Raw genomic sequence first — 26,494 nt, forward strand, 5'->3', positions numbered from 1 at the left:
CAATACATAATACACAAACATAACACATCTCTGACAAGGACATGAGGGGAAACAGAGGGTTAAATACACAACATGTAATGAATGGGATTGGAACCAGGTGTGTAGGAAGACAAGACAAAACCAATGGAAAATGAAAAATGGATCAATGATGGCTAGAAGACTGGTGATGTTGACCGCCGAGCACCGCCCGAACAAGGAGAGGCATCGACTTCGGCAGAAGTCGTGACACCCGCCTTCACTGAACCCTCATAATAAAGCAGCTTAACTGAATTTTAAACCCCAAATCTATTTTGCATGAAGAAACAACCTGTCATTCATCACAAACTTTGTGAATATCTGGGTTGTCCCTCTTCACAATGCAGAAAGACTGCATTTAATTCAGTGGAAACCACTCATTTTTATTACAACACACCTGTCATGATTGTTTTCTTTACCAAAGTACAGGTGAATTATTATTACTGCTAAAGGTACTACATAGGTGTAAACGTACGTTTTTTTTAGCAAGAGATAGCACTTGTATAGCCTAAGAAAGTAGCAGAAATGTGCAGAAAGTAGTTTCGAATGCATTGTATTGAAGAGAAACAATAACAGTCAAACTTTTTTTGGCAACATAGTGATATATTCTTATATACTGTACAATGAGGAATTCAACTACAAAATACTTGTCTTCTCCCATTTTTTGAGCCATTGCTCACACCCACAAGGTGTAAAAACAACAACAATAAATAAGAACAAAATAATATAGATACAAAACAAAAACGTGAAGAACATAAATCAATCAACTCGAATTAGCACATGTAGAACAGTATGCAAGTGTGTGTGCATGGACTTTGCAGATGTATTTCTCACATGTGCAGCACATATTTGTTTTACAGTCCTTCTTTGGGGTGCATAATTGGCATCTTCTCCTCTTGCCTGCCGCAGCTGCAGCCTCAGGTGGATCAGGACAAGATTCAGCCCCCTGAACAGCTTTCACAAGCACTGCAGAGGCTGCTGTGCGGGGGAGGCGCTCCCTTCTTTGAATGTGTGGGGTTACAAGTGCCTTTCCCAGCTGCTCCAGGAACACCCTCTTCTTTTTCCGCTTATCAGGCATCCAGGTAGGGTTGAACTTGTTCCATATCACAAAGTTATTGTATGAGGACACATCAATGATGTTATGGAAGATGACCAGGGGCCAGTCATCCTCCTGCAGTTCCAATCACCTTGTCCAGGTTGTCCATGCCTCCTTTGTTGTGGTTGTAGTCCAGGATGATGGCTGGCTTCCTGTCCTCACGATCACTGATCTCAGCCGTTTTGTGCAGTGTGCTCAGGAGGACCACATTCTTGTTCCTCTTTGGGAGGTAAGAAACTAGAGTGGTGGTGAAGGCAAACTTTGATGAGAAGGCCTCTCTCCCCCTTGTTGCGAGGAGCGCAGGGGGGAGCTTAGCCTTGTTCTTTCTAACTGTGCCAACCATGGTGATCTTCCTCTTCAGGAGCTGCTGGCTGAGTTCAATCAGTACATAATCACACATAATCTCAATTTCTATTTGTGTGTGTGTGTGTGGTTTTTGTGGTGTGTAAATGATTTTATAACTACTGGGTCAAAAATGACCCTAAGACAATCTTTGTACCCTGGTGGTGTACAGCTTTCATGGAAATATGAACAAAGGCAATGTTTCACTTTTTCTAATGTTGTGGGTAACCCTAGGAAAAGTCATCAAACTTCAAGTTGAAAAAATATCATTTAGGGGGTTTTCTCTGCTGTTAAAAATAGTGGCGGGTCATTTTTTACCCATAAGACAACACAAGGGTTAATGCGTTTGAGCCAATCAGTTATGTTGTGACAAGGTAGGGGGTATGCCCTATTTGGTAAAAGACCAAATCCATATTATGGCAAGAACCGCTCAAATAAGTAAAGAGAAATGACAGTCCATCATTACTTTAAGACATGAAGGTCAGTCAATATGGAAACTTTCAATAACTTTGAAAGTTTGTTCAAGTGCAGTCGCAAAAACCATCAAGCACTATGATCAAACTGGCTCTCATGAGGACCGCCACAGGAATGGAAGACCCAGAATTACCTCTGCTGCAGAGGATATGTTCATTAAATTACCAGCCTCAGCAATCGCAGCCCAAATACATACTTCACAGAGTTCAAGTAATAGACACATCTCAACATCAACTGTTCAGAGTAGACTGTGTGAATCAGGCCTTCATGGTCGAATTGCTGCAAAGAAACCACTACTATAGGACACCAATAAGAAGAAGATACTTGCTTGGGCCAAGAAACACGAGCAATGGACATTAAACCAGTGGAAATTCGTCCTTTGGTCTGGAGTCCAAATGGATGATTTTTGGTTCCAACCGCCATGTCTTTGTGAGACGCAGTGTGGGTGAATGGATGATCTCCGCATGTGTATTTCCCACCATAAAGCATGGAGGAGGAGGTGTTATGGTGTGGGGGTGCTTTGCTGGTGACACTGTCTGTGATTTCTTTAGAATTCAAGACACACTTAACCAGTGCAGCTACCACAGCATTCTGCAGCGATACGCTATCCCATCTGGCTTCGGCTTAGCCAGACTATCATTTGTTTTCAACAGGACAATGACCTCCAGGGTGTGTAAGGGCATTTTACCAAGAAGGAGAGTGATGGAATGGTGCATCAGATGACCTGGCCTCCATAATCCCCCAATCTCAACCAAATTGAGATGGTTTGGGATGAGTCAGACCCCAGAGTGAAGAAAAAGCAGTGGGAACTCCTTCAAGACTGTTGGAAAAGCATTCCAGGTGAAGCTGGTTGAGAGAATGCCAAGAGTGTGAAAAACTGTCATCAAGGCAAAGGGTGGCTATTTGAATTATCTCAAATATAAAATATATTTTGATTTGTTTAACACTTGTTTGGTTACTAAATTATTCCATTTGTGTTATTTCATAGTTGTGATGTCTTCACTATTATTCAACAAAGTAGAAAATAGTAAAAATAAAGAAAAACCCTTGAATGAGTAGGTGTTCTAAAACTTTTGACCGGTAGTGTACATATATAATATACAGGAAATATATGATATTCAGGAAATGTATAATATAAATATATACTATACAGGAAAAAGCTAATATATATATATACAAATATATATACAGCAAATATACAATACACAGGAAATATATTTAAGTGATAATGCCCGAGAAGTGTTGCATCATCACTTTGATCCCAACATATTGATGACATATTTTCATGAAGAATGTTATTTTGATGAATTTATTCATACTATTTCATCATTCTACAAGATATAGTCCCGACACAAATCTACGGTTGCTACCCAAGCCGGATGGTCATTCGTTCTATTGGTTTGGTTGCCAGAGACGCGACCCAGTTATTCAGTCTTTTTGTTCTGTATCTATGGACACAACCCATTTATTCGTTCTAAATTTTTCATTACCATACTGGCTGGCAACGTTCTTATCCCTTGCATGCTAGCTTGCAGACTACAGCTAACTTGCAGTCATGTCAATAGCCAGAATAACAGAAAGTAGCTGCACTTGCATTTGTTTAAGCTATTTTCTAGTAACATTTATTTGGATATATCCATAACAATGATCTAATGAGGCGCGATTTCGCCTGGCATAGAAAATGTGCTCAATCATAAGGACACTGTTGTTCATAGGAGCTAGCCAGCAACACAGCAAACACAATGACTTCAAACTGAAGCTGTAAAGATTGCAAACTAGCTGCACTTCGTTTCGTTTTACTTTTTTCAAATGACATTTCTTTGTATATATCCATAAAAATTATGCCAGATAATTTACGATTTTGATTGGTTGAGAATTGCCAGTAGAGCTCTGAGACAGGATTGTGTCGAGGCACAGATTTGGGGAAGGGTACCAAAAAATTCTGCAGCATTAAAAGGTCCCCAAGAACACAGTGGCTCATCATTCACTCATCACATCATTCTTACAGTGGCTTGCAAAAGTATTCACCTCCTTGGCAGTTTTCCTATTTTGTTGCCTTACAACCTGGAATTAAAATAGATTTTTTGTGGGTTTGTATCATTCGATTTACACAACATGCCTACCACCTTGAAGATGCAAAATATTTTTGGGTGTGTGAAACAAACAACAAAAAAGACAACAAAAAAGAAACTTCAGCGTGCATAACTATTCACCCCCCCAAAGTCAATACTTTGTAGAGCCACCTTTTGCAGCAATTACAGCTGCAAGTCTCTTGGGGTATGTCTCTATAAGCTTGGCACATCTAGCCACTGGGATTTTTGCCCATTCTTCAAGGAAAAACTGCTCCAGCACCTTCAAGTTAGATGGGTTCCGCTGGTGTACAGCAATCTTTAAGTCATACCACAGATTCTCAATTGGATTGAGGTCTGGGCTTTGACTAGGCCATTCCAAGACATTTAAATGTTTCCCCTTAAACCACGCAAGTGTTGCTTCAGCAGTATGCTCATTTTCCTGCTGGAAGGTGAAGATCCGTTACAGTCTCAAATCTCTGGAAGACTGAAACTGGTATCCTCTCAAGAATTTCCCTGCATTTAGCGTCATCCATCATTCCTTCAATTCTGACCAGTTTCACAGTCCCTGCCGATGAAAAACATCACCACAGCATGATGCTGCCACCACCATGCTTCACTGTGGGGATGCTGTTCTCGGGGTGATGAGAGGTGTTGGGTTTGCGCCAGACATAGCATTTTCCTTGATGGCCAAAAAGCTCAATTTTAGTCTCCTCTGACCAGAGGACCTTCTTCCATATGTTTGGGGAGTCTCCCACATGCCTTTTGGCAAACACCAAACATATTTGCTTATTTATTTCTTTAAGCAATGTTTTCTTTCTGGCCACTCTTCCGTAAAGCCCAGCTCTGCGGAGTGTACGGCTTAAAGTGGTCCTATGGACAGGTACTCCAATCTCCGCTGTGGAGCTTTGCAGCTCCTTCAGGGTTACCTTTGGTCTCTTCGTTGCCTCTCAGATTAATGCCCTCCTTGCCTGGTCCGTGAGTTTTGGTGTGCGGCCCTCTCCTGGCAGGTTTGTTGTGGTGCAATATTCAGAGTTTATGATATTTTTTTATAACCCAACCCTGATCTGTACTTTCCACAACTTTGTCCCTGACCATTTTGGAGAGCTCCTTGGTCTTCATGGTGCCGCTTGCTTAGTGGTGCCTTTTGCTTGGTGGTGTTGCAGACTCTGGGGCCTTTCAGAACATGTGTATATATACTCTGAGATCATGTGACAGATCATGTGAGACTTAGATTGCACACAGCTGGACTTTATTTAACTAATTATGTGACTTCTGAAGGTAATTGGTTGCACCAGATCTTATGTAGGGGCTTCATAGTAAAGGGGGTGGATACATATGCACGCACCACTTTTCCATTTAATTTTTTTTTTAAACAAGTCATTTTTTACATTTCACTTCACCAATTTGGACTATTTTGTGTATGTCCATTAAATGACAGGTTGTAATGCAACAAAATAGGAAAAACGCCAAGGGACATGAATACTTTTGCAAGGTACTGTAAATGGAAGAAGTTTGTAACCACCAAGACTCTTCCTAGAGCTGGCCGCCCGGCAAAAATGTGCAATCGGGGGAGAAGGGCCTTGGTCAAGGAGGTGACCAAGAACCCAATGGTCACTCTGATAGAGTTTGTCTGTGGATATGGGAGAACCTTCCAGAAAGACAACCATATTTGCAGCACTCCACCAATCAGGCCTTTATGGTAGAGTGGCCAGATGGAAGCCACTCCTCACTTAAAGGCACATGACAGCCTGCTTGGAGTTTGCCAAAAGGCACCTAAAGGACTCACACCATGAGAAACAAGATTCTCTGGTCTGATGAAACCAAGATTGAACTCTTTGGCCTGAATGCCAATCAATCCATCTGGAGGAAACCTGACACCAACCCTACGGTGAAGCATGGTGGCAGCATCATGCTGTGAGGATGTTTTCAGCAGCACCAACTGGGAGGATAGTCAGAATCCAGGGAAAGAGGAAGGAAGCAAATTACAGAGAGATCCTTGATGAAATCCTGCTCCTGAGTGCTCAGGATCTCAGACTGGGGTGAAGGTTTACCTTCCAACAGGACAATGACCCTATGCACACAGCCAAGACAATGCAGGAGTTGCTTCGGGACATGTCTCTGAATGTCCTTGAGTGGCCCAGCCAGAGCCCGGACTTGAACCCGATCGAACATCTCTGGAGAAACCTGAAAATAGCAGTGCAGCAACACTCCCCATCCAACCTGACAGAGCTTGAATGGATCTGAAGAGAATAATGGGAGAAACTCCCCAAATACAGGTGTGCTATGTTTGTAGCATCATACTCAAGAAGACTCGAGGCTGTAATCACTGCCAAAGGTGCTTCGACAAAGTACTGAGTAAAGGGTCTGAATACTAATGTAAATGTGATTTTAAATTTTTTATTTGATACATTTTCAAAGATTTCTAAAAACTATTTTTGCTTTGTTATTATGGGGTATTATGTTTATATTGATGAAGGAACAAAACTGTTTAATCCATTTTAGAATGAGGCTGTAACATAACAAATGTGGAAACAGACGCCGCACAAGTACTCGACTGGCCTGCATCCCAGAGTCGCCTCTTCACTGTTGACGTTGAGAGTGGTGTTTTGCGCGTACTATTTAATGAAGCTGACAGTTAAGGCCTTGTGGAGTGTCTGTTTCTCAAACTAGACACTCTAATGTACTTGTCCTCTTTCTCAGTTGTGCACCGAGGCCTCCCACTCCTCTTTCTATTCTGGTTAGAGACAGTTTGCGCTGTTCTGTGAAGGGAGTAGTACACAGTGTTGTACCAGATCTTTAGTTTCTTGGCAATTTCTCGCATGGAATAGCCTTCATTTCTCAGAACAAGAATAGTCTAACTAGTTTCAGAATAACGGTCTTTGTTTCTTACCATTTTGAGCCTGTAATCGAACCCAGAAATGCTGATGCTCCAGATACTCAAATAGTCTAAAGAAGGCCAGTTTTATTGCTTCTTTAATCAGAACAACAGTTTTCAGCTGTGCTAACATAATTGCAAAAGGGTTTTCTCATGATCAATCAGCCTTTTAAAATGATAAACTTGGATTAGCTAACACAACGTGCCATTGGAACACAGGAGTGATGGTTGCTGATAATGGGCCTCTGTACGCCGATGTAGATTTTCCATTAAAAATCAGCCGTTTCCAGCTACAATAGTTATTTACAACATTAACAATGTCTACACTGTATTTCTGATCAATTTGATGTTATTTTAATGGACACATGTTTTTTGCTTTTCTTTCAAAAACAAGGACATTTCTAAGTGACTCCAAACTTTTGAACGGTAGTGTATACTATACAGGAAAAACGAAAATCTTGAGGGAACTGTGTTCATTAAACAAAACCGGAGCGCAATTAGAGCTCTGTTATCAAGGGAGTCAATGTTAACCACGTATGTCTGAACTGACCTTGTATCTTGTCTAGGAAAATGCCTTTCAGCAAAGAATTGAAAAGGATTTTGTGTCTTCTAGGACAAATGTTTTGGATCATAAATAAAAATGGATGTAGTTCCCAAGAAATGTGAAAGGTATGAAACATTACTATGTTGCGACAAAGCAAAACTCCTCTCTCCAAATGACTCTGCTTTAAGATGAAAAAGATAAAATGTGTTGCGTGAGTCGCATTGCATGGGTCATGTTGCGTGAGTTGGAATGGTGAGAATTTCCACCAGTGCACTACCACACTACTCAGAGGGAGAAAAAAAAACAGTACTGTGGCAAGTAGTGACTGTGAAGAAGAAGAAAAAAAATGGTACCACATATCGTCTGCTCACAGGGAGATAAAAATGACTTTCTCTGAGAATGTGAGAAGTCATTATTCTTCTTCATTTCCATCCCCCTATCCCTGTAACCTCCACTGCATCAACAATCTGTATTGGGAGGCTGAGGGTGATGAACGGAGTGAAAGAGAGAGTAGAGAAAAAAAAAAAAAAGAAACTGGGATGACAGATCACAAGCGACCGTCATAACGGATTCAAGGCAGGTGACGAACTAAATGGATAATGATGTGTATCACAGAGTAAAGGAAAGATGGATTGTTGACACCGGGGCTCCAGACTCTGTGAATAGTCCAACAGGGTCATTAATTCACTTCTCCCTGAAGTTGAAAACACAAAAGCACATGGGGAGGTAGTATAAGAGGCACAAATTACACACACATGGAATGCATGCAGTAGAATGGAGGTGGGGTGTTACCTCTCTGAAGGAGAGTGCAGAAAGACTGGTCTCTTGGTAGACAAAGAGACAGTCCTGCAAGTTAACTATTTAGGCTGTTTTTGTGATTTATGCACATGCTTTTCTGAGTCCATTTAAGTGGAGCCTGGTGACAGTATTTTAGAAGAGGTGCAAGCTAAGCACTTACAAATGCATTGTAACTCATGTCTATGCAAGATAAGCATTTGGAAACTCGCTAGGGTTTACTCATCCATTCAGGCTACTGCAATGCATATCCTCCACAATTTAAAGTAACTCTTTTAGCAAATGAAATTAGAAAACTGTTTGCTTCACCAAAATATGGTATATATATTCATTACTGAGAAAAATATATTTCTCAATATCCATGAGATGATTACAGCAATTTACCACAATACCCCCCAAACACAGGCCTACTATTACTAGAGAGAAAAATCAGCTAAACAAACCCTTATATCCTGCAGGTTGGCAGTATACAGTAGCTCAAACTATAATAGTTGAAGTTTTCTGCACAGAATATCGACCAGGATAAAGCCAGACTTTAGAAGAAATAGTGAAATGGTATTTGATGACAAATAAATATCTCCTCTTTATTGCAATTCCAGATAATTGCTTTCCAGGGAGGTTGTTTGAAAAGTGTGTAGACCTTTTGTTCTTCGGTATTTATATAATACCTGTGAGGAAGCAACAAACGGATGGACCCTGAAACAATTCCTATTTTTTCAAGGGAAAACAGCTGAAACTGAGCTCATCCAGTCAAAACAATTCAATCTCTTATTTCCCAAAGGTAGTTTGGGAAATACATTTTGACTGTACATTAAACATTAAATAGTTCCCTTTATTGCAACCAATAGTTGAGTTGTCCTTCATAAGGTGTCAATATATCCATTTCCTATGTAGATGGACACAGCACTCCAAAGATGACATGTTCTTTTCCAGGTTAGAGGTTCCATCCAATTACTGTGCGGATGTAAACCAAAATATCTGGAACTCTTGAGAGGACAAAAGACCTCCCATTGGACCACAGAGCTTCATGTTAGTCACTGTCCACATAAACGGCTCCTAACCCCACAGTGACTTCATTATTTATATCCTGTATCCATCCTGAACCGACAGCCTCCCTCCCTGTTCATTACGACTCTTTACTCTTCCTCTCTCATGACGAGGTCCCTAACGTCACGTACGTCAGCTAAGAGTACATACACTCCAACGTGAAACATCCCTATTGAAGGCTTGAATGCCAGGAAATCAACATTAATTGGTGGTCAAGTACATGTACAGTACCAGTCAAAGATTTGTACACACCTACTCATTCAAAGGATTTTCTTTATTTGTACTCTTTTCTACATTGTAGAATAATAGTGAAGACTATGAAATAACACATATGGAATCATGTAGTAATCAAAAAAGTGTTAAATCAAAATATATTTCATATTCTTCAAAATAGCCACCCTTTGCCTTGATGACAGCTTTGCACACTCTTGGCATGCTCTCAACCAGCTTTACCTGGAATGCTTTTCCAACAGTATTGAAGGAGTTACCACATATGCTGAGAACTTGTTGGATGCTTTTCCTTGATCCTGTGGTCCAACTCATCCCAAACCATCTCAATTGGGTTGAGTTGGGTGATTGTGGAGGCCAGGTCATCTGCTGCAGCACTCCATCACTCTCCTTCTTGGTCAAATAACACTTACACAAACAAGAGGTGTGTTGGGTCATTGTCCTGTTGAAAAACAAATGATAGTCGCACTAAGCGCAAACCAAATGGGATGGCGTATTGCTGCAGAATACTGTGGTAGCCACAACATCACCAGCAAAGCACCCCAACACCATCACACCGCCTCCATGCTTCACGGTAAGAACCACACATACGGACATCATCCGTTCACCTACTCCACGTCTCACAAAGACCCGGCGGTTGGAACCAAAAATATAACATTTGCACTCATCAGACCAAAGGACAGATTTCCACCGGTCTAATGTCCATTGCTCATGTTTCTTGTCCCAAGCAAGTATCTTCTTCTTATTGGTGTCCTTTAATAGTGGTTTCTTTGCAGCAATTCAGCCATGAAGGCCTGATTGACGTAGTCTCCTCTGAATAGTTGATGTTGAGATGTGACTGTTACTTGCTCTGAGAAGCATTTGTTTGGGCTCCAATCTGAGGTTCAGTTAACTCTAATAAGTGTATCCTCTGTAGCAGAGGTATTTCTGGGTCTTTCTTTCCTGTGGTGGTCCTCATGAGAGCCAGTTTCCTCATAGCGCTTTATGGTTTTTGCGACTGCTTTTGAAGAAACTTTCAACGTTCTTCAACGACCTTCATGTCTTAAAGTAATGACGGACTGTTGTTTCTCTTTGGTTATTTGACCTGTTCTTGCCATAATATGGACTTGGTCTTTTACCAAATAGGGCTATCTTCTGTATACCACCCCTAACTTGTCACAACACAACTGATTGGCTCAAACACATTGAGGAAAAAAATTCCATAAATTAACTTTCATCAAGGCACACCTGTTAATTTAAATGCATTCCAGGTGACTACCTCATGAAGCTGGTTGAGAGAATGCCAAGACTGTGCAAAGCTGTCATCAAGGAAAAGGATGGCTACTTTAAAGAATCTGAAATATATTTTGATTTGCTTAAAACCTTTTCGGTTACTACATGATACCATGTGTGTTATTTCATGGTTTTGATGTCTTCACTATTATTCTACAATGTAGAAAATAGTAAAAATAAAGAAAAACCCTTGAATGAGTAGGTGTCCAAACTTTTGATTGGTACTGTATACATCTCCCTGATAATCCTATTGCAATGGGGTCTTGTATTAGCGAATCAGCCTACATTTTAAAATCACACATTGCAGAGTTACACCGATCGAATATCTACACAGTAGCTAATCAAGCATCTTGTAATTTACTCAACATTCAATTACATTTTGTAGGCTACATAGAAGACTTATCACATTCTGTTTACCAAAGTATTTAGAGTATAGAGAAAATATGGCACAAGGGCAATTTCATCTAATTACCCAAATGTTACAGAATCCCTCTGCCGAGGGCGCTGTTCGATTCATTTCCAGTGTGTGATGGCTCTTTTTCACCAAATTTTTACTTAATATTCATTGCTAACAGGCATGTCAAGCAATGATTAAAAATACACTGAGAACACAAAACATTAAGAACACCTGCTCTTTCTATGACATACTGTACACTGACCAGGTGAATCCAGGTGAAAGCTATGATCTCTTATTGATGTCACTTGTTAAATCCACTTCAATCAGTGTAGATTAAGAAGGATTTTTAAGCTGTGAGACAATTGAGACATGGATTGTGTATGTGTGCCATTGAGAGGGTGAATGGGCAAAACAAATTATTTAAGTGCCTTTGAATGAGATATGGTAGTAGGTGACAGGTGTACCGGTTTGTGTCAAGAATGGCAACGCTGCTGGGTTTTTCACGCTCAACAGTTTCCCGTGTGCATCAACAATGGTCCACCACCCAAATGACATCCAACCAACTTGACACAACCGTGGGAAGCATTGGAGTCAACATTGGCCAGCATCCCTGTGGAACACTTTCGAACATCTTGTAGAGTCCATGCCCCAACGAATTGAGGCTGTTCTGAGGGCAAAAGGAAGGGGTGCAACTCAATATTAGGAAGGTGTTGTTAATGTTTTGTACACTGAATGTATATACGGCAGGAAGTAAAGAAGGATATAAAAACAACAGCACCTCAACAGCCTCTTCCTGAAGGATCGTAGAGATGATATCTGAATAATGTTTATATCCTCTCATTACTGTAGAGCAGCTGTAACAGTGTGTTTTCAACAGCACAACACACCAAGCTCATTAGATTGTGTTCTACACATTGTTTCACTCCAGGGGTAGAACAATTGGCAAATTGATGGAACAATTCTACTTTCTTAACAAGCTCAGAGGGGTTTACGTGAACATACATTAACATTGGAACTGCACACGTAGCTTTATGATGTTATGCACATTTGGAGTAGATAGCATACATTTTCTCTGAAAACCAAAGACTGTAATGAGCTTACATCCTCAAATGAACTGATTGGAAACACAAAAACCAAAAGTGAACTAATTTCCAACACCCCACAGGTACAAATAATAGCATTAGACTTTATAGCACAAAATAATACAAGATCTCATCACCTATTAGCTAGCTGGTCGCTCACAGTCAGTCACTCATTTTCTTTTCTCCCTGATTTTTCCTAAATGGATCAATAGCAGCTGGTTCATGAGTGCCATCCTGTTGTTCCTAACTTTAAGAACTATACTCCGTGTTGTGCCATTGCAGTGCTGGCCTGGCTGTGTGACTCTAAAAGACAACGACAGCTGAGAGTTGCAAGAATAGATCATCATTCGGCCCTTGTGACCTGGTCTGGCACAGGGCAGAGATAAAAGGACTGAACCTCTGTCTCTGTCTTGTGCCTGCGGGTGTTGGTGTGGTTGTGTGCGTGCGTATGTGCGTATATGCAGTGCATGCACGTTATTATGTGTGTGTCACAGAGAGTGAGAGAAAGGAGAGATTGAGAGTGTTGAGAAAGTGCCTATGTCATTGTGTGTATATCTTTAATGCAACAAAACTGCTATTTTCATACGCAGCACATAATACCATCTAACCTTACAGGTGCAGAGTTGCTGCAAGCTGGCAGCTGGTGTTATCTCATTAGCTCTCTCAGCCAGCACCGCCATCAGCAGGCCATTACCTTTCAACTTCTCTTCCCAGACGGATGTCAATTCTCTGTGTGGCATACAGTGTCAAACTGTGGTCGCCCACCTTTGGTCCGCCTTCATTAGGGACGTCTCACTAATTAGCTGCCACTTCTGTTTCTGTAGACAGGTTTCAAAACTAAATGACACCTGTTGTCTTCTTACATTAACAAAGAAGTGAATGGCATGACTATTCAACAGATGTTGTCTCCTCTGTGTCTTGTTGATTGACACCAGGCAACTGGCATGTTCTTTGTTTTCAATGAACTAACTGAAAAATCATTAACTACTTGACTGATTTCAAAGCAGCACTGCATTTCATTTACAACAAGAGTAGAGATATAGGGGTAGGTTTGTTGGCTAACAAGCTATAGGCTGCATAAAATAAATTGAACACTTATCATCTATTTTGCTAGCACGGACTGGAATATGTTCCTTGATTCATCCAATGGTATTGAGGAGTACACCACCTCAGCCTCAGGCTTCATCAATAAGTGCATCTACGACGTCCCCCCCCACAGTGACCGTACGTACATATCCCAACCAGAAGCCATGGATTACAGGCAACATCCGCACCGAGCTAAAGGCTGGAGCTGTCGCTTTCAAGGAGCGGGACACTAATCCGGATGCTTATAAGAAATCCTGCTATGCCTTCAGACGAACTATCAAACAGTCAGAGCGTCAATACAGGACTAAGATTGAATCCTACTACACCGGCTCTGACACTCAACAACTATGAGACAGCCTATAGGAAGGAGGTCAGAGACCTGGCAGTGTGGTTCCAGGACAACAACCTATCCCTCAATGTAAGCAAGACAAAAGGAGCTTATCGTGGACTACAGGAAAAGGAGGGCCAAACAGGCCCCCATTAACATCGATGGGACTGTAGTGGAGCTGGTTGAGAGTTTCAAGTTCCTTGGTGTCCACATCACCAACAAACTATCATGGTCCAAACACACCAAGACAGTCGTGAAGAGGGCATGACAACAATGTTTCCCCCTCAGGAGACTGAAAAGATTTGGCATGGGTCAGCAGATCCTCAAAAAGTTCTACAGCTGCACCATCGAGAGCATCCTGATTGGTTGCATCACCGCCTGGTATGGGAACTGCTCGGCATCCGACCGTAAGGTGCTACAGCGGGTGGTGCGTACGGTCCAGTACATCTCTGGGGCAAAGCTTCCTGCCATCCAAGACCTATATACTAGGTGTGTCAGAGGAAGGCCCAAAACATTGTCAAAGACTCCAGTCACCCAAGTCATAGACTGTTCTCTCTGCTACCGCACAGCAAGCGGTACCGGAGTGCGAAGTCAGATCCAAAAGGCTCCTTAACAGCTTCTATCCCCAAGCCATCAGACTGCTGAACAATTAAACAAATGGCTATCCGGACAATTTACATTAACCCCCCCCTTTGTTTTTACACTGCTGCTACCGACTGATTATTATCTGTGCATAGTCACTTTACCGTTACCTACATGCCTCGTCATTGTTATGCTATTGTGTTACTTTTTATTACATTTTTTACTTTAGTAAATTTTGTAAATATTTTGTTAACTCTATTTCTTGACCTGCATTGCTGGTTAAGGGCTTGTAAGTAAGCATTTCACGGTATTCGGCACATTAATCATCATTTTTTAATTATTTAAACTTTTATTTAACTAGGAAAGTCAGTTAAGAACAAATTCTAATTTACAATGACTGCCTACACCAGCCAAACCCGGACAACGCTGGGCCAATTATGCACCGCCCTTTGGCACTCCCAATCACAGCCGGTTGTGATATAGCCTGGAATCAGACCTTTCTGTAGTAACGCCTCTAGCACTGAGATGGAATGCCTTAGACCGCTGCGCCACTCAGGAGCCTCAGCATGATCTCTCATTCTAATTCTATTGGCTCCACATCCACTTCATGTAACTCACTCTACATCCACTTACTGTAACTCACTCTACATCCACTTACTGTAACTCACTCTACATCCACTTCATGTACCTCACTCTACATCCACTTACTGTAACTCACTCTACATCCACTTACTGTAACTCACTCTACATCCACTTCATGTACCTCACTCTACATCCACTTACTGTAAACGCACTCTACATCCACTTACTGTAACGTACTGAAGAATCATTCCAATTAATACCACATACACTTTGTAGCTCAGTTTGATAGCATTTTGCTAGTAACGCCAGGGTAGTGGGAGCATGGTGCTCGTAATGCCAGGGTAGTGGGAGCATGGTGCTCGTAACGCCAGGGTAGTGGGAGCATGGTGCTCATAACGCCAGGGTAGTGGGAGCATGGTGCTCGTAACGCCAGGGTAGTGGGAGCATGGTGCTCGTAACGCCAGGACCCCTTGACTTTTTCCAAATTTTGATACGTTACAACCTTATTCTAAAATTCATTATATTTTTTATTTCCCCTCATCATTCTACACGCAATACGCCATAATGACAAAGCATGAACGGATATATCACTATTACATAAGTATTCTGACCCTTTACTCAGTACTTTGTTGAAGCACCTTTGGCAGCGATTACAGCCTTGAGTCTTCTTGGGTATTACGCTACAAGCATGGCACATCTGTATTTGGGAAGTTTCTTCCATTGTTCTCTGCAGATCCTCTCAAGCTCTGTCCGGTTGGATGGGGAGCGTCGCTGCACAGCTATTTTCAGGTCTCTCCAGAGATGTTCGATCGGGTTTGAGTCTGGGTTCTGGCTGGGCCACTCAAGGACATTCAGAGACTTGTCCCGAAGCCACTCCTGCATTGGCTTGGCTGGGTGCTTAGGGTCATTGTCTTGATGGAAGGTAAACCTTCACCCCAGTCTGAGGTCCTGAGAGCTCTGGAGCAGGATTTCATCAAGGATCTCTCTGTACTTTGCTCCGTTCATCTTTCCCTCGATCCTGACTAATCTCCCAGCCCCTGACGCTGAAAAACATCCCCACAGCACAATGCTACCACCACCATGCTTCACCGTAGGGATGATGCCAGGTTTCCTCTAGATGTGACGCTTGGCATTCAGGCCAAAGAGTTCAATCTTGGTTTCATCAGACCAGAGAATCTTGTTTCTCATGGTCTGAGTCCCTTAAGTGCCTTTTAGCAAACTCCAAGCGGGCTGTTATGTGCCTTTTACTGAGGAGTGGCTTCAGTCTGGCCACTCTACCATAAAGACCTGAGTACTGCAGAGATGGTTGTCCTTCTGGAAGGTTCTCCCATATCCACAGAGGAACTCTGGAGCTCTGTCAGTGTGACCATTGGGTTCTTGCTCACCTCCCTGATCAAGGCCCTTCTCCCCCAATTGCTCAGTTTGGCCGGGCGGCCAGCTCTAGGAAGAGTCTTGGTGGTTACAAACTTCTTCCATTTAAGAATGATGGAGGCGACTGTGTTCTTGGGTACCTTCAATGCTACACAAATGTTTTGGTACCCTTCCCCAGATCTGGGCCTTGACTTAATCCTGTCTCGGAGCTCTACAAACAATTCCTTTGACCTCATGGCTTGGTTTTTGCTCTGACATGCACTTTCAACTGTGGGACCTTATATAGACAGGTGTGTGCCTTTCCTAATCATCTCCAATCAATTGGATTTACCATAGGTGGACTCCAATAAAGTTGTAGAAACATTTCAAGGATGATCAATGTTAACAGGATGCACCTGAGCTCAATTTCTAGTCTGTTGGCAAAGGGTCTGAATAGTTACAGTACGTAAATAAGGTGTCTGTTTTTTATTTTTAATAAATGTGCATAAATGATAAAAACCTGTTTTCGCTTTGTCATTATGGGGTATTGTGTGTAGATTGCTGATTTTTTTTAAATCAATTTTAGAATAAGTATGTAACGTAACAAAATGTGGAAAAAGTCAAGGGGTCTGAATACTTCCCGAATGCACTGTATTATAATATTATATTAATACTTAATAGCGCCCATATTACACAGGCTAGGGATTAGCCAGCCACACTATGGGCTGCCCTAGTGCTGTAGTAATAGGACACAGACCAGAGGCTGAACTAGTGTCCCAGAGAGGATGAACCGGTGTCCCAGAGAGGATGAACCGGTGTCCCAGAGAGGATGAACCGGTGTGCCAGAGAGGATGAACCGGTGTGCCAGACAGGATGAACCGGTGTCCCAGAGAGGATGAACCGGTGTCCCAGAGAGGATGAACCAGAGTCCCAGAGAGGATGAACCAGAGTCCCAGAGAGGATGAACCAGAGTCCCAGAGAGGATTAACCAGAGTCCCAGAGAGGATGAACCGGTGTCCCAGAGAGGATGAACCGGTGTCCCAGAGAGGATGAACCGGTGTCCCAGAGAGGATGAACCAGAGTCCCAGAGAGGATCAACCAGAGTCCCAGAGAGGATCAACCAGAGTCCCAGAGAGGATGAACCGGAGTCCCAGAGAGGATGAACCGGAGTCCCAGAGAGGATGAACCGGAGTCCCAGAGAGGATGAACCGGAGTCCCAGAGAGGATGAACCATAGTCCCAGAGAGGATGAACCATAGTCCCAGCGAGGATGAACCGGAGTCCCAGAGAGGATGAACCGGAGTCCCAGAGAGGATGAACCGGAGTCCCAGGTGAGGTGCAGCTACCACCATGCTTGAAAATATGAAGTGTGGTTGTCAGTGATGTGTGTTTTGTTGGATTTGCCCCAGACGTAACGCTTTGTTTTCATGACTAAATTTAATTTCTTTGACCACAGTTTTTGCAGTTTTACATCAGTGTCTTGTTACAAACAGGATGCTTGTTTTGGAATATTTTTGTTCTGTAAAGGCTTCCTTCTTTTCACTCTGTCAATTAGGTTAGTATTGTGGAGTAAGTACAATGTTGTTGATTCATCCTCAGTTTTTTCCTATCACAGCCATTAAATTCTGTAACTGTTTTAAAGTCCCCATTGACCTCATGGTGAAATCCCTGAACAGTTTCTTCCTCTCCGGCAATTGAGTTAGGAAGAACACCTGTATATTTGTGGTGACTGGATGTATTGATACACCATCCAAAGTGTAATGGTGACTAAAAGGCATATTCAATGTCTGCTTTTCATTTTTATTTTGACCCATCTAGCAATAGGTGCCCTTTTTTGTGAGGCATTAGAAAACCTCCCTCATCTTTGTGGTTGAAATCCACTGCTTATCTGAGGCACCTTACATACAATTCATTATATGTGTGGGGTACAGAGATGAGGTAGTCATTCAAAAACCATGTTAAACACTATTATTGCACACAGAGTCCATGCAACTTATTATGTGATTTGTTAAGCTAATTTTTATTCCTGAATTTATTTAGGCTTGCCATAACAAAGGGGTTCGAATACTTATTCACTGAACACATTTCAGCTTTCCATTTTTTATTGATTACAAAACATTTCGAAAAACATAATTCCACTTTGACATTATGGGGTACTGTGTGTAGTCCAGTGACACACAATCTCATATAAAATGTAGAAAAAGTCAAGGGGTGTGAATACTTTCAGAATGCACTGTATACTGTATAGCATATAAACTCTTCAAATTCACTCTGTCTGAATACAGAAAAGCTATGGGACTATTCCAAGGCCCAACCTAACAGTCACCCAACAGTATGTTAGAGTACAACATTTAAATATCATTACTTAACACAAAAGACAGATGAAAAAAATACTATGCACTTCACTCCTATATCCCAATTCAGTCACAATCAATCATTGAGAACAATTTCAAAGCATGTCAAGTAGGGTTCATACACTATACCATTATTTCTACATTATCCCACATTTGAGTGTAAATAATGTATTTTTAAAGACATAGAAGAGAATGAATAATTCAATACATATTGCCATAGTGGACTGGACATGCTGTCTGCACTTGTAACTTCAACTACTGTAAATTATACACCACGTGATAGAAACTCTTGAGTATTGCTAATGTGCAAAAACATTTGTCCCCGAGACATCTTAAGAAAAATTCTGAGTGGCAGAAAATGCAAGAATGTTGAGTTTTACTTCACATAAATGGAGTGAACACAACAGGTTTTAAATAATGTATGTCCACTAAAACATCATGAGAAATATATTTTTGTTGTTGATGTTAACTCAATTATGTGCATGTGCTAACCAAGCACTAGCGATACCATCATATTAAAGGGTGAATAGGATGAATGAGGAGTCAGTCAGTGAGTAGAGTACAGCCACACTTCATCACACACTACCGTCAAACAAAATGTCTCCTTCACAAGGATTCTCCTAATGGTTTTCCCCATAAAGCGTGGCATCTCTGGGGAGAGCAGAACAAAGACAGAGAGGTTTAACCTTTTGCTCGCTCTCACCCACCCCAGAGGCTAAGGACGTTTTCACACCTCTTTCTGAGCTATAGTTCAAATCGGGACTTGATTATCTGTTACACTGTATTTTTTTCATTTTATCCTGTTGGTTTCACATTGCCAAATGTCAAACGAACTAAAATGCCTGAACAAAACCATGTGGTCATGTGACTAATTTATTTATTGGAGAAACATGAATCCATCTATGATTATCAAAAACATCATATTACTTTTGCTTTGGTCTTCAAATCAAATAAAAGTTTATTTGTCACGTGCGCCGAATATAACAGGTTTCACCTTACAGTGAAATGCTTACTTACAGGCTCTAAACAATGGTGCAAAAAAGGTGTTAGGTGAACAATAGGTAAGTAAAGAAATAAAATAACTGTAAAAAGACAGGCTATATACAGTAGCGAGGCTATAACAGTAGCGAGGCTACATACAGACACCGGTTAGTCAGGCTGATTGAGGTAGTATGTACATGTAGATATGGTTAAAGTGACTATGCATATATGATGAACAGAGCGTAGCAGTAGCGTAAAAGATAGGTTGGCGGGTGGTGGGTGGCGAGACACATTGCAGATAGCCCGGTTAGCCAATGTGCGGGAGCACTGGTTGGTTGGCCCATTTGAGGTAGTACGTACATTAATGTATAGTTAAAGTGACTATGCATGTATGATAAACAGAGAGTAGCAGCAGCGTAAAAAGAGGGTTTGGGGGGGTTGGGGGGGCGGGGCACACAATGCAAATAGTCCGGGTAACCATTTGATTACCTGTTCAGGAGTCTTGAGGCTTGGGGGTAAAAAGTGTTGAGAAGCCTTTTTTGTCCTAGACTTGGCACTCCGGTACCGCTTGCCATGCGGTAGTAGAGAGAACAGTCTATGACTGGGGTGGCTGGGGTCTTTGACAATTTTTAGGGCCTTCCTCTGAGACCGCATAGTGTAGAGGTCCTGGATGGCAGGCAGCTTAAACCCAGTGATGTACTGGGCCGTACGCACTACTCTCAGGCCGAGCAATTGCCGTACCAGGCAGTGATGCAACCAGTCAGGATGCTCTCGATGTTGCAGCTGTAGAAACTTTTGAGGATCTCAGGACCCATGCCAAATCTTTTTAGTTTCCTGAGGGGGAATAGGCTTTGTCGTGCCCTCTTCACGTCTGTCTTGGTGTGTTTGGACCATTCTAGTTTGCTGTTGATGTGGACACTGAGGAACTTGAAGCGCTCAACCTGCTCCACTACAGCCCTATCAATGAGAATGGGGGCGTGCTCAGTCCTCCTTTCCCTGTAGTCCACAATCATCTCCTTAGTCTTGGCAACGTTGAGGGATAGGTTGTTATTCTGGCACCACACGGCCAGGTCTCTGACCTCCTCCCTATAGGCGGTCTCGTCGTTGTCTGTGACCAGGCCTACCACTGTTGTGTTGTCTGCAAACTTAATGATGGTGTTGGAGTCGTGCCTGAACAGGGAGTACAGGAGGGGACTGAGCACACACCCCTGTGGAGCTCCAGTGTTGAGGATCAGCGTGGCAGATGTGTTGCTACCTACTCTCACCACCTGGGGGCGGCCCGTCATGAAGTCCAGGATCCAGTTGCAGAGGGAGGTGTTTAGTCCCAGGTTCCTTAGCTTAGTGATGAGCTTTGAGGGTACTATGGTGTTGAACACTGAGCTGTAGTCAATGAATAGCATTCTCACATAAGTGTTTCTTTTGTCCATGTGGGAAAGGGCAGTGTAGAGTGCAATAGAGATTGCATCATCTGTGGATCTGTTTGGGCGGTATGCAAATTGGAGTGGGTCTAGGGTTTCTGGGATAATGTTGTTGATGTGAGCCATTACCAACCTTTCAAGGCACTTCATGGCTACGGACGTGAGTGCTACAGGTCTGTAGTCATTTAGGCAGGTTGCCTTTGTGTTCTTGGGCACAGGGACTATGGTGGTCTGCTTGAAACATGTTGGTATTACAGACTCAATCAGGGACATGTTGAAAATGTCAGTGAAGACACCTGCCAGTTGGTCAGCACATGCCCGGAGCACACGTCCTGGTAATCCGTCTGGCCCTGCAGTCTTGTGTATGTTGACCTGTTTAAAGGTCTTTCTCACGTCAGCTACGGAGACATGTTGATAGAAATTTGGTAGAACTGATTTAAGTTTCCCTGCATTAAATTCTCCGGCCACTAGGAGCGCCGCCTCTGGGTGAGTGGTTTCCCGTTTGCTTATTTCCTTATACAGCTGACTGAGTGCGGTCTTAGCGCCAGCATCTGTCTGTGGTGGTAAATAAACAGCCACGAAATGTATAGCTGAGAACTCTCTAGGCAAGTAGTGTGGCCTGCAATTTATCACAATATACTCTACTTCAGGCGAGCAAAATCTGGAGACGTCCTTCCAACAACATGCGGGAAGAAAAAAGGCCAATAGCCCCTCTAACTGCCATGTGAATAGCCTATATTCAGTAGCCTATGGGAGAATCTCAATTGCAGACTACTCACATCCTCATCTCCTTCTCAAAACCCATCCAACCAATGGGGAAAACACACCAGAATTAAGAAAAAACACTACAAAACAAAGCCTCCTAATTCATGTATTGAGTTACAGCTCAATACTCAGCTACTCTCTCATCCCAATGTGCCGAGTGAAATGAAAAGTCAGAACTTAGACTATTTAAATATGTTTAAATGTTTTATTTATTTAACTAGGCAATTCAGTTAAGAAAAAAATATTATTTACAATGACGGCCTAACCCGGCCAAACCCTACCGGGGCGACGTTGGGCCAATTGTGCGCAGCCCTATGGGACTCCCAATCACGGCCGGTTGTGATACAGCCTGAAATCGAACCAGGGTCTGTAGTGACACCTCTGAGATGCAGTGCCTTAGACCGCTGCGCCACTGATTAAGTTAAAGTTATTGTGACCGCAGCAGTGAAAACAAGTCTACAGTGGACGGTGTTCAGTGATAGATGGGAGGGGTTGAGTGGAGCTGAAAGATGGGACTAAAAACAAAGAAAAGATAACTATTGTAAAATATACTGTCTTTGTAAAATGCATATAGTATGTATAAGCTGGAAGTAGAAACCTAAGAGTTGTTGTCCATTAGTTTACTCCAATTAGGGGAGGGATGGTAGGGTTAGGGGAAAATAATAAAGGAAAATATATTTAAAAAATAAATATATATAAACTCAGCAAAAAAAGAAACATCCCTTTTTCAGGACCCTGTCTTTCAAAGATAATTAGTAAAAATCCAAATAACTTCACAGATCTTCATTGTAAAGGGTTTAAACACTGTTTCCCATGCTTGTTCAATGAATCATAAACAATTAATGAACATGCACCTAATTGTAGAGAAAATTATTTATTTGAGCTTTTATTTCTTTCATCACATTCCCAGTGGGTCAGAAGTTTACATATACTCAATTAGTATTTGGTAGCATTGCCTTTAAATTTTTTTACTTGGGTCAAATGTCTCAGGTAGCCTTTATAGGCCTCCTTGCTCACACACGTTTTTTTCAGTTCTGCCCATACATTTTCTATAGGATTGAGGTCAGGGCTTTGTGATGGCCACTCCAATACCTTGACTTTGTTGTCCTTAAGCCATTTTGCAACAACTTTGGAAGTATGCTTGGGGTCATTGTCCATTTACTTGTGTCATGCACAATGTAGGTCTCTCACTCAAACTCTCACTCTCACTCACTCACTCACTCACTCACTCACTCACTCACTCACTCACTCACTCACTCACTCACTCACTCACTCACTCACTCACTCACTCACTCACTCACTCACTCACTCACTCACTCACTCACTCACTCACTCCAGTAAATCTACAGTATGATGCAACTCACCCCCACCCCGTCTTCCTGTCGGTACTGCTTCCAGGCTCGGCCTGTGTCACTGAACAGCAGCAGGTAGCCGCTGACCCAGTCTGAGCCTCCGTAGCGCCCCTGTGTGGCGACGGCCGTCACCTCCATCCTGTCCCTGAGGTCCAGCTGCAGCCACGGCTGTCTGTCTGTCACCTGGGGAGACCAGCCTCCCGCTCCTCAGGAGACCAGAGAGAGAAACATTCCTTTTAGAATTCAGTCAATGCACAGTTTGGATCGAATTGTTCTGTCTTGAGTCAAGATAACCTTTACCCCTGTGAGTATCTTGTGTATGCTAGGATCCTCTGTATAGCATGTGAAGGGATTGTACTAACCCCCATCACGCTGTATGAGCTAACCCCCTCTATCATGCTGCACGAACTAACCCCCTCTATCATGCTGCACGAACTAACCCCCTCTATCATGCTGCACGAACTAACCCCCTCTATCATGCTGGATGAACTAACCCCCTCTATCATGCTGCATGAACTAACCCCCTCTATCATGCTGCACGAACTAACCTCCTATATCATGCTGCATGAACTAACCCCCTCTTTCATGCTGCACGAACTAACCCCCTCTATCATGCAGCACAAACTAACCCCCTCTATCATGCTGCACGAACTAACCCCCTCTTTCATGCTGCACAAACTAACCCCCTCTATCATGCTGCATGAACTAACCCCCTCTATCATGCAGCACAAACTAACCCCCTCTATCATGCTGCCTGAACTAACCCCCTCTTTCATGCTGCACAAACTAACCCCCTCTATCATGCTGCATGAACTAACCCCCTCTTTCATGCTGCATGAACTAACCCCCTATCATGATGTATGAACTAACCCCCTCTATCATGATGCATGAACTAACCCCCTCTATCATGCTGTATGAACTAACCTCCTCTATCATGCTGTATGAACATAACCCCTTCTATCATGCTGTATGAACATAACCCCCTTTATCATGCTGTATGAACTAACCCCCTCTATCATTCTGCATGAACTAACCCCCTCCATCATGCTGTATGAACTAACCCCCTTTATCATGCTGTATGAACTAACCCCCTCTATCATTCTGCATGAACTAACCCCCTCCATCATGCTGTATGAACTAACCCCCTCTATCTGGAGAGATATGAAGTGTGAAAACACACCATTAAAAGGTAAGCTACTTCCAAACACTAATGTGAAAGTGTGATACGGCAGTGCTGTGTACAATTAGTACAGTCAGACCCCACAAGCCACCCAGCTATGGGCTGGGACACACCACCATGGGAGCAGGATCATTCTGGTTGTTATAGACACACGTACTGTAGCCGAGGTCCAAATAACCTGGGGTCGGTCACACTCCAAGTCATTGAAAATCATTATCTAGTTACAGAACGCAGATTTATATGTAGATTAATTTACTGATCTGTGACCCTTGTTGTTAGGGCTAAGAGCAACATAAAATCGTCTAAATGGTGCTGAAGTGCAAACAGGACCGCATCAGGGATTTATATGAAAACCTCTCTTCTTAAGATGCCCATGAGGTGGAGATAGTGTATCTCCATCTTAATTCAATAATAGCATTATGGTTAACTAATCCTGGATGAAGATCTTTTGAATATGATCTCCTAGTATTACATCCAACAAAACTTCCCGGCGGCTCTGAAATCAGAAACACTTTTTATTTTATTTACCTTTTTGTAACAAAAGTAAATGGTTTTAATTCGCCAAAATAAGCATATATATATATATGGGTTGCTGCCCAATCCCTTCACATGCCTATATATAGCATGTGAAGGGATTGTACTAACCCCATCACGCTGTATGAACTAACCCCCTCTATCATGCTGCACAAACTAACCCCCTCTATCACGCTGCACGAACTAACCCCCTCTATCATGCTGCACGAACTAACCCCCTCTATCATGCTGCACGAACTAACCTCCTATATCATGCTGCATGAACTAACCCCCTATCATGCTGCATGAACTAACCCCCTCTATCATGCTGCACGAACTAACCCCCTCTATCATGCTGCATGAACTAACCCCCTCTTTCATGCTGCACAAACTAACCCCCTCTATCATGCTGCATGAACTAACCCCCTCTTTTATGCTATATATACACTGCTCAAAAAAATAAAGGGAACACTAAAATAACACATCCTAGATCTGAATGAATGAAATAATCTCATGGACTAAAGCATCCGCCAACTCCTGGACAGTCTGTGGTGCAATGTGGCGTTGGTGGATGGAGCGAGACATGATGTCCCAGATGTGCTCAATTGGATTCAGGTCTGGGGAACGGGTGGGCCAGTCCAAAGCATCAATGCCTTCCTCTTGCAGGAACTGCTGACACACTCCAGCCGCATGAGGTCTAGCATTGTCTTGCATTAGGAGGAACCCAGGGCCAACCGCACCAGCATATGGTCTCACAAGGGGTCTGAGGATCTCATCTCGGTACCTACTGGCAGTCAGGCTACCTCTGGCGAGCACATGGAGGGCAGTGAGGCTCCCCAAAGAAATGCCACCCCACACCATGACTGACCCACCGCCAAACCGGTCATGCTGGAGGATGTTGCAGGCAGCAGAACGTTCTCCACGGCATCTCCAGACTATGTCACGTCTGTCACATGTGCTCAGTGTGAACCTGCTTTCATCTGTGAAGAGCACAGGGCGCCAGTGGCGAATTTGCCAATCTTGGTGTTCTCTGGCAAATGCCAAACGTCCTGCATGGTGTTGGGCTGTAAGCACAACCCCCACCTGTGGACGTCGGGCCCTCATACCACCCTCATGGAGTCTGTTTCTGACCGTTTGAGCAGACACATGCACATTTGTGGCCTGCTGGAGGTCATTTTGCAGGGCTCTGGCAGTGCTCCTCCTGCTCCTCCTTGCACAAAGGCGGAGGTAGCGGTCCTGCTGCTGGGTTGTTGCCCTCCTACGGCCTCCTCCACGTCTCCTGATGTCATGGCCTGTCTCCTGGTAGCGCCTCCATGCTCTGGACACTACGCTGACAGACACAGCAAACCTTCTTGCCACAGCTTGCATTGATGTGCCATCCTGGATGAGCTGCACTACCTGAGCCACTTGTGTGGGTTGTAGACTCCGTCTCATGCTACCACTAGAGTGAAAGCACCGCCAGCATTCAAAAGTGACCAAAACATCAGCCAGGAAGCATAAGAACTGAGAAGTGGTCTGTGGTCACCACCTGCCGAACCACTCCTTTATTGGGGGGTGTCTTGCTAATTGCCTATAATTTCCACCTGTTGCCTATTCCATTTGCACAACAGCATGTGAAATTTATTGTCAATCAGTGTTGCTTCCTAAGTGGACAGTTTGATTTCACAGAAGTGTGATTGACTTGGAGTTACATTGTGTTGTTTATGTGTTCCCTTTATTTTTTTGAGCACTGTATATATATATATATATATATATCATATATATA

The 26,494-nt window shown here is 42.8% G+C and overlaps 1 protein-coding gene across 2 annotated transcripts in view; it reads right to left on the minus strand.

The window, feature by feature from the left end:
* Positions 1-26,494, minus strand: part of LOC106582422 (contactin-associated protein-like 5) — a 151,444-nt gene that overhangs the window by 42,898 nt on the left and 82,052 nt on the right. For both annotated transcript variants that reach the window (XM_045704845.1, XM_045704846.1), the window contains exon 3: positions 23,049-23,242. In XM_045704845.1, coding sequence (XP_045560801.1) covers positions 23,049-23,242 — 194 coding nt within the window. The remainder of the gene's footprint in view (positions 1-23,048; positions 23,243-26,494) is intronic.

This window comes from Salmo salar, chromosome ssa21, assembly GCF_905237065.1.
Source record: "Salmo salar chromosome ssa21, Ssal_v3.1, whole genome shotgun sequence".
Lineage (NCBI taxonomy): Eukaryota > Metazoa > Chordata > Actinopteri > Salmoniformes > Salmonidae > Salmo > Salmo salar.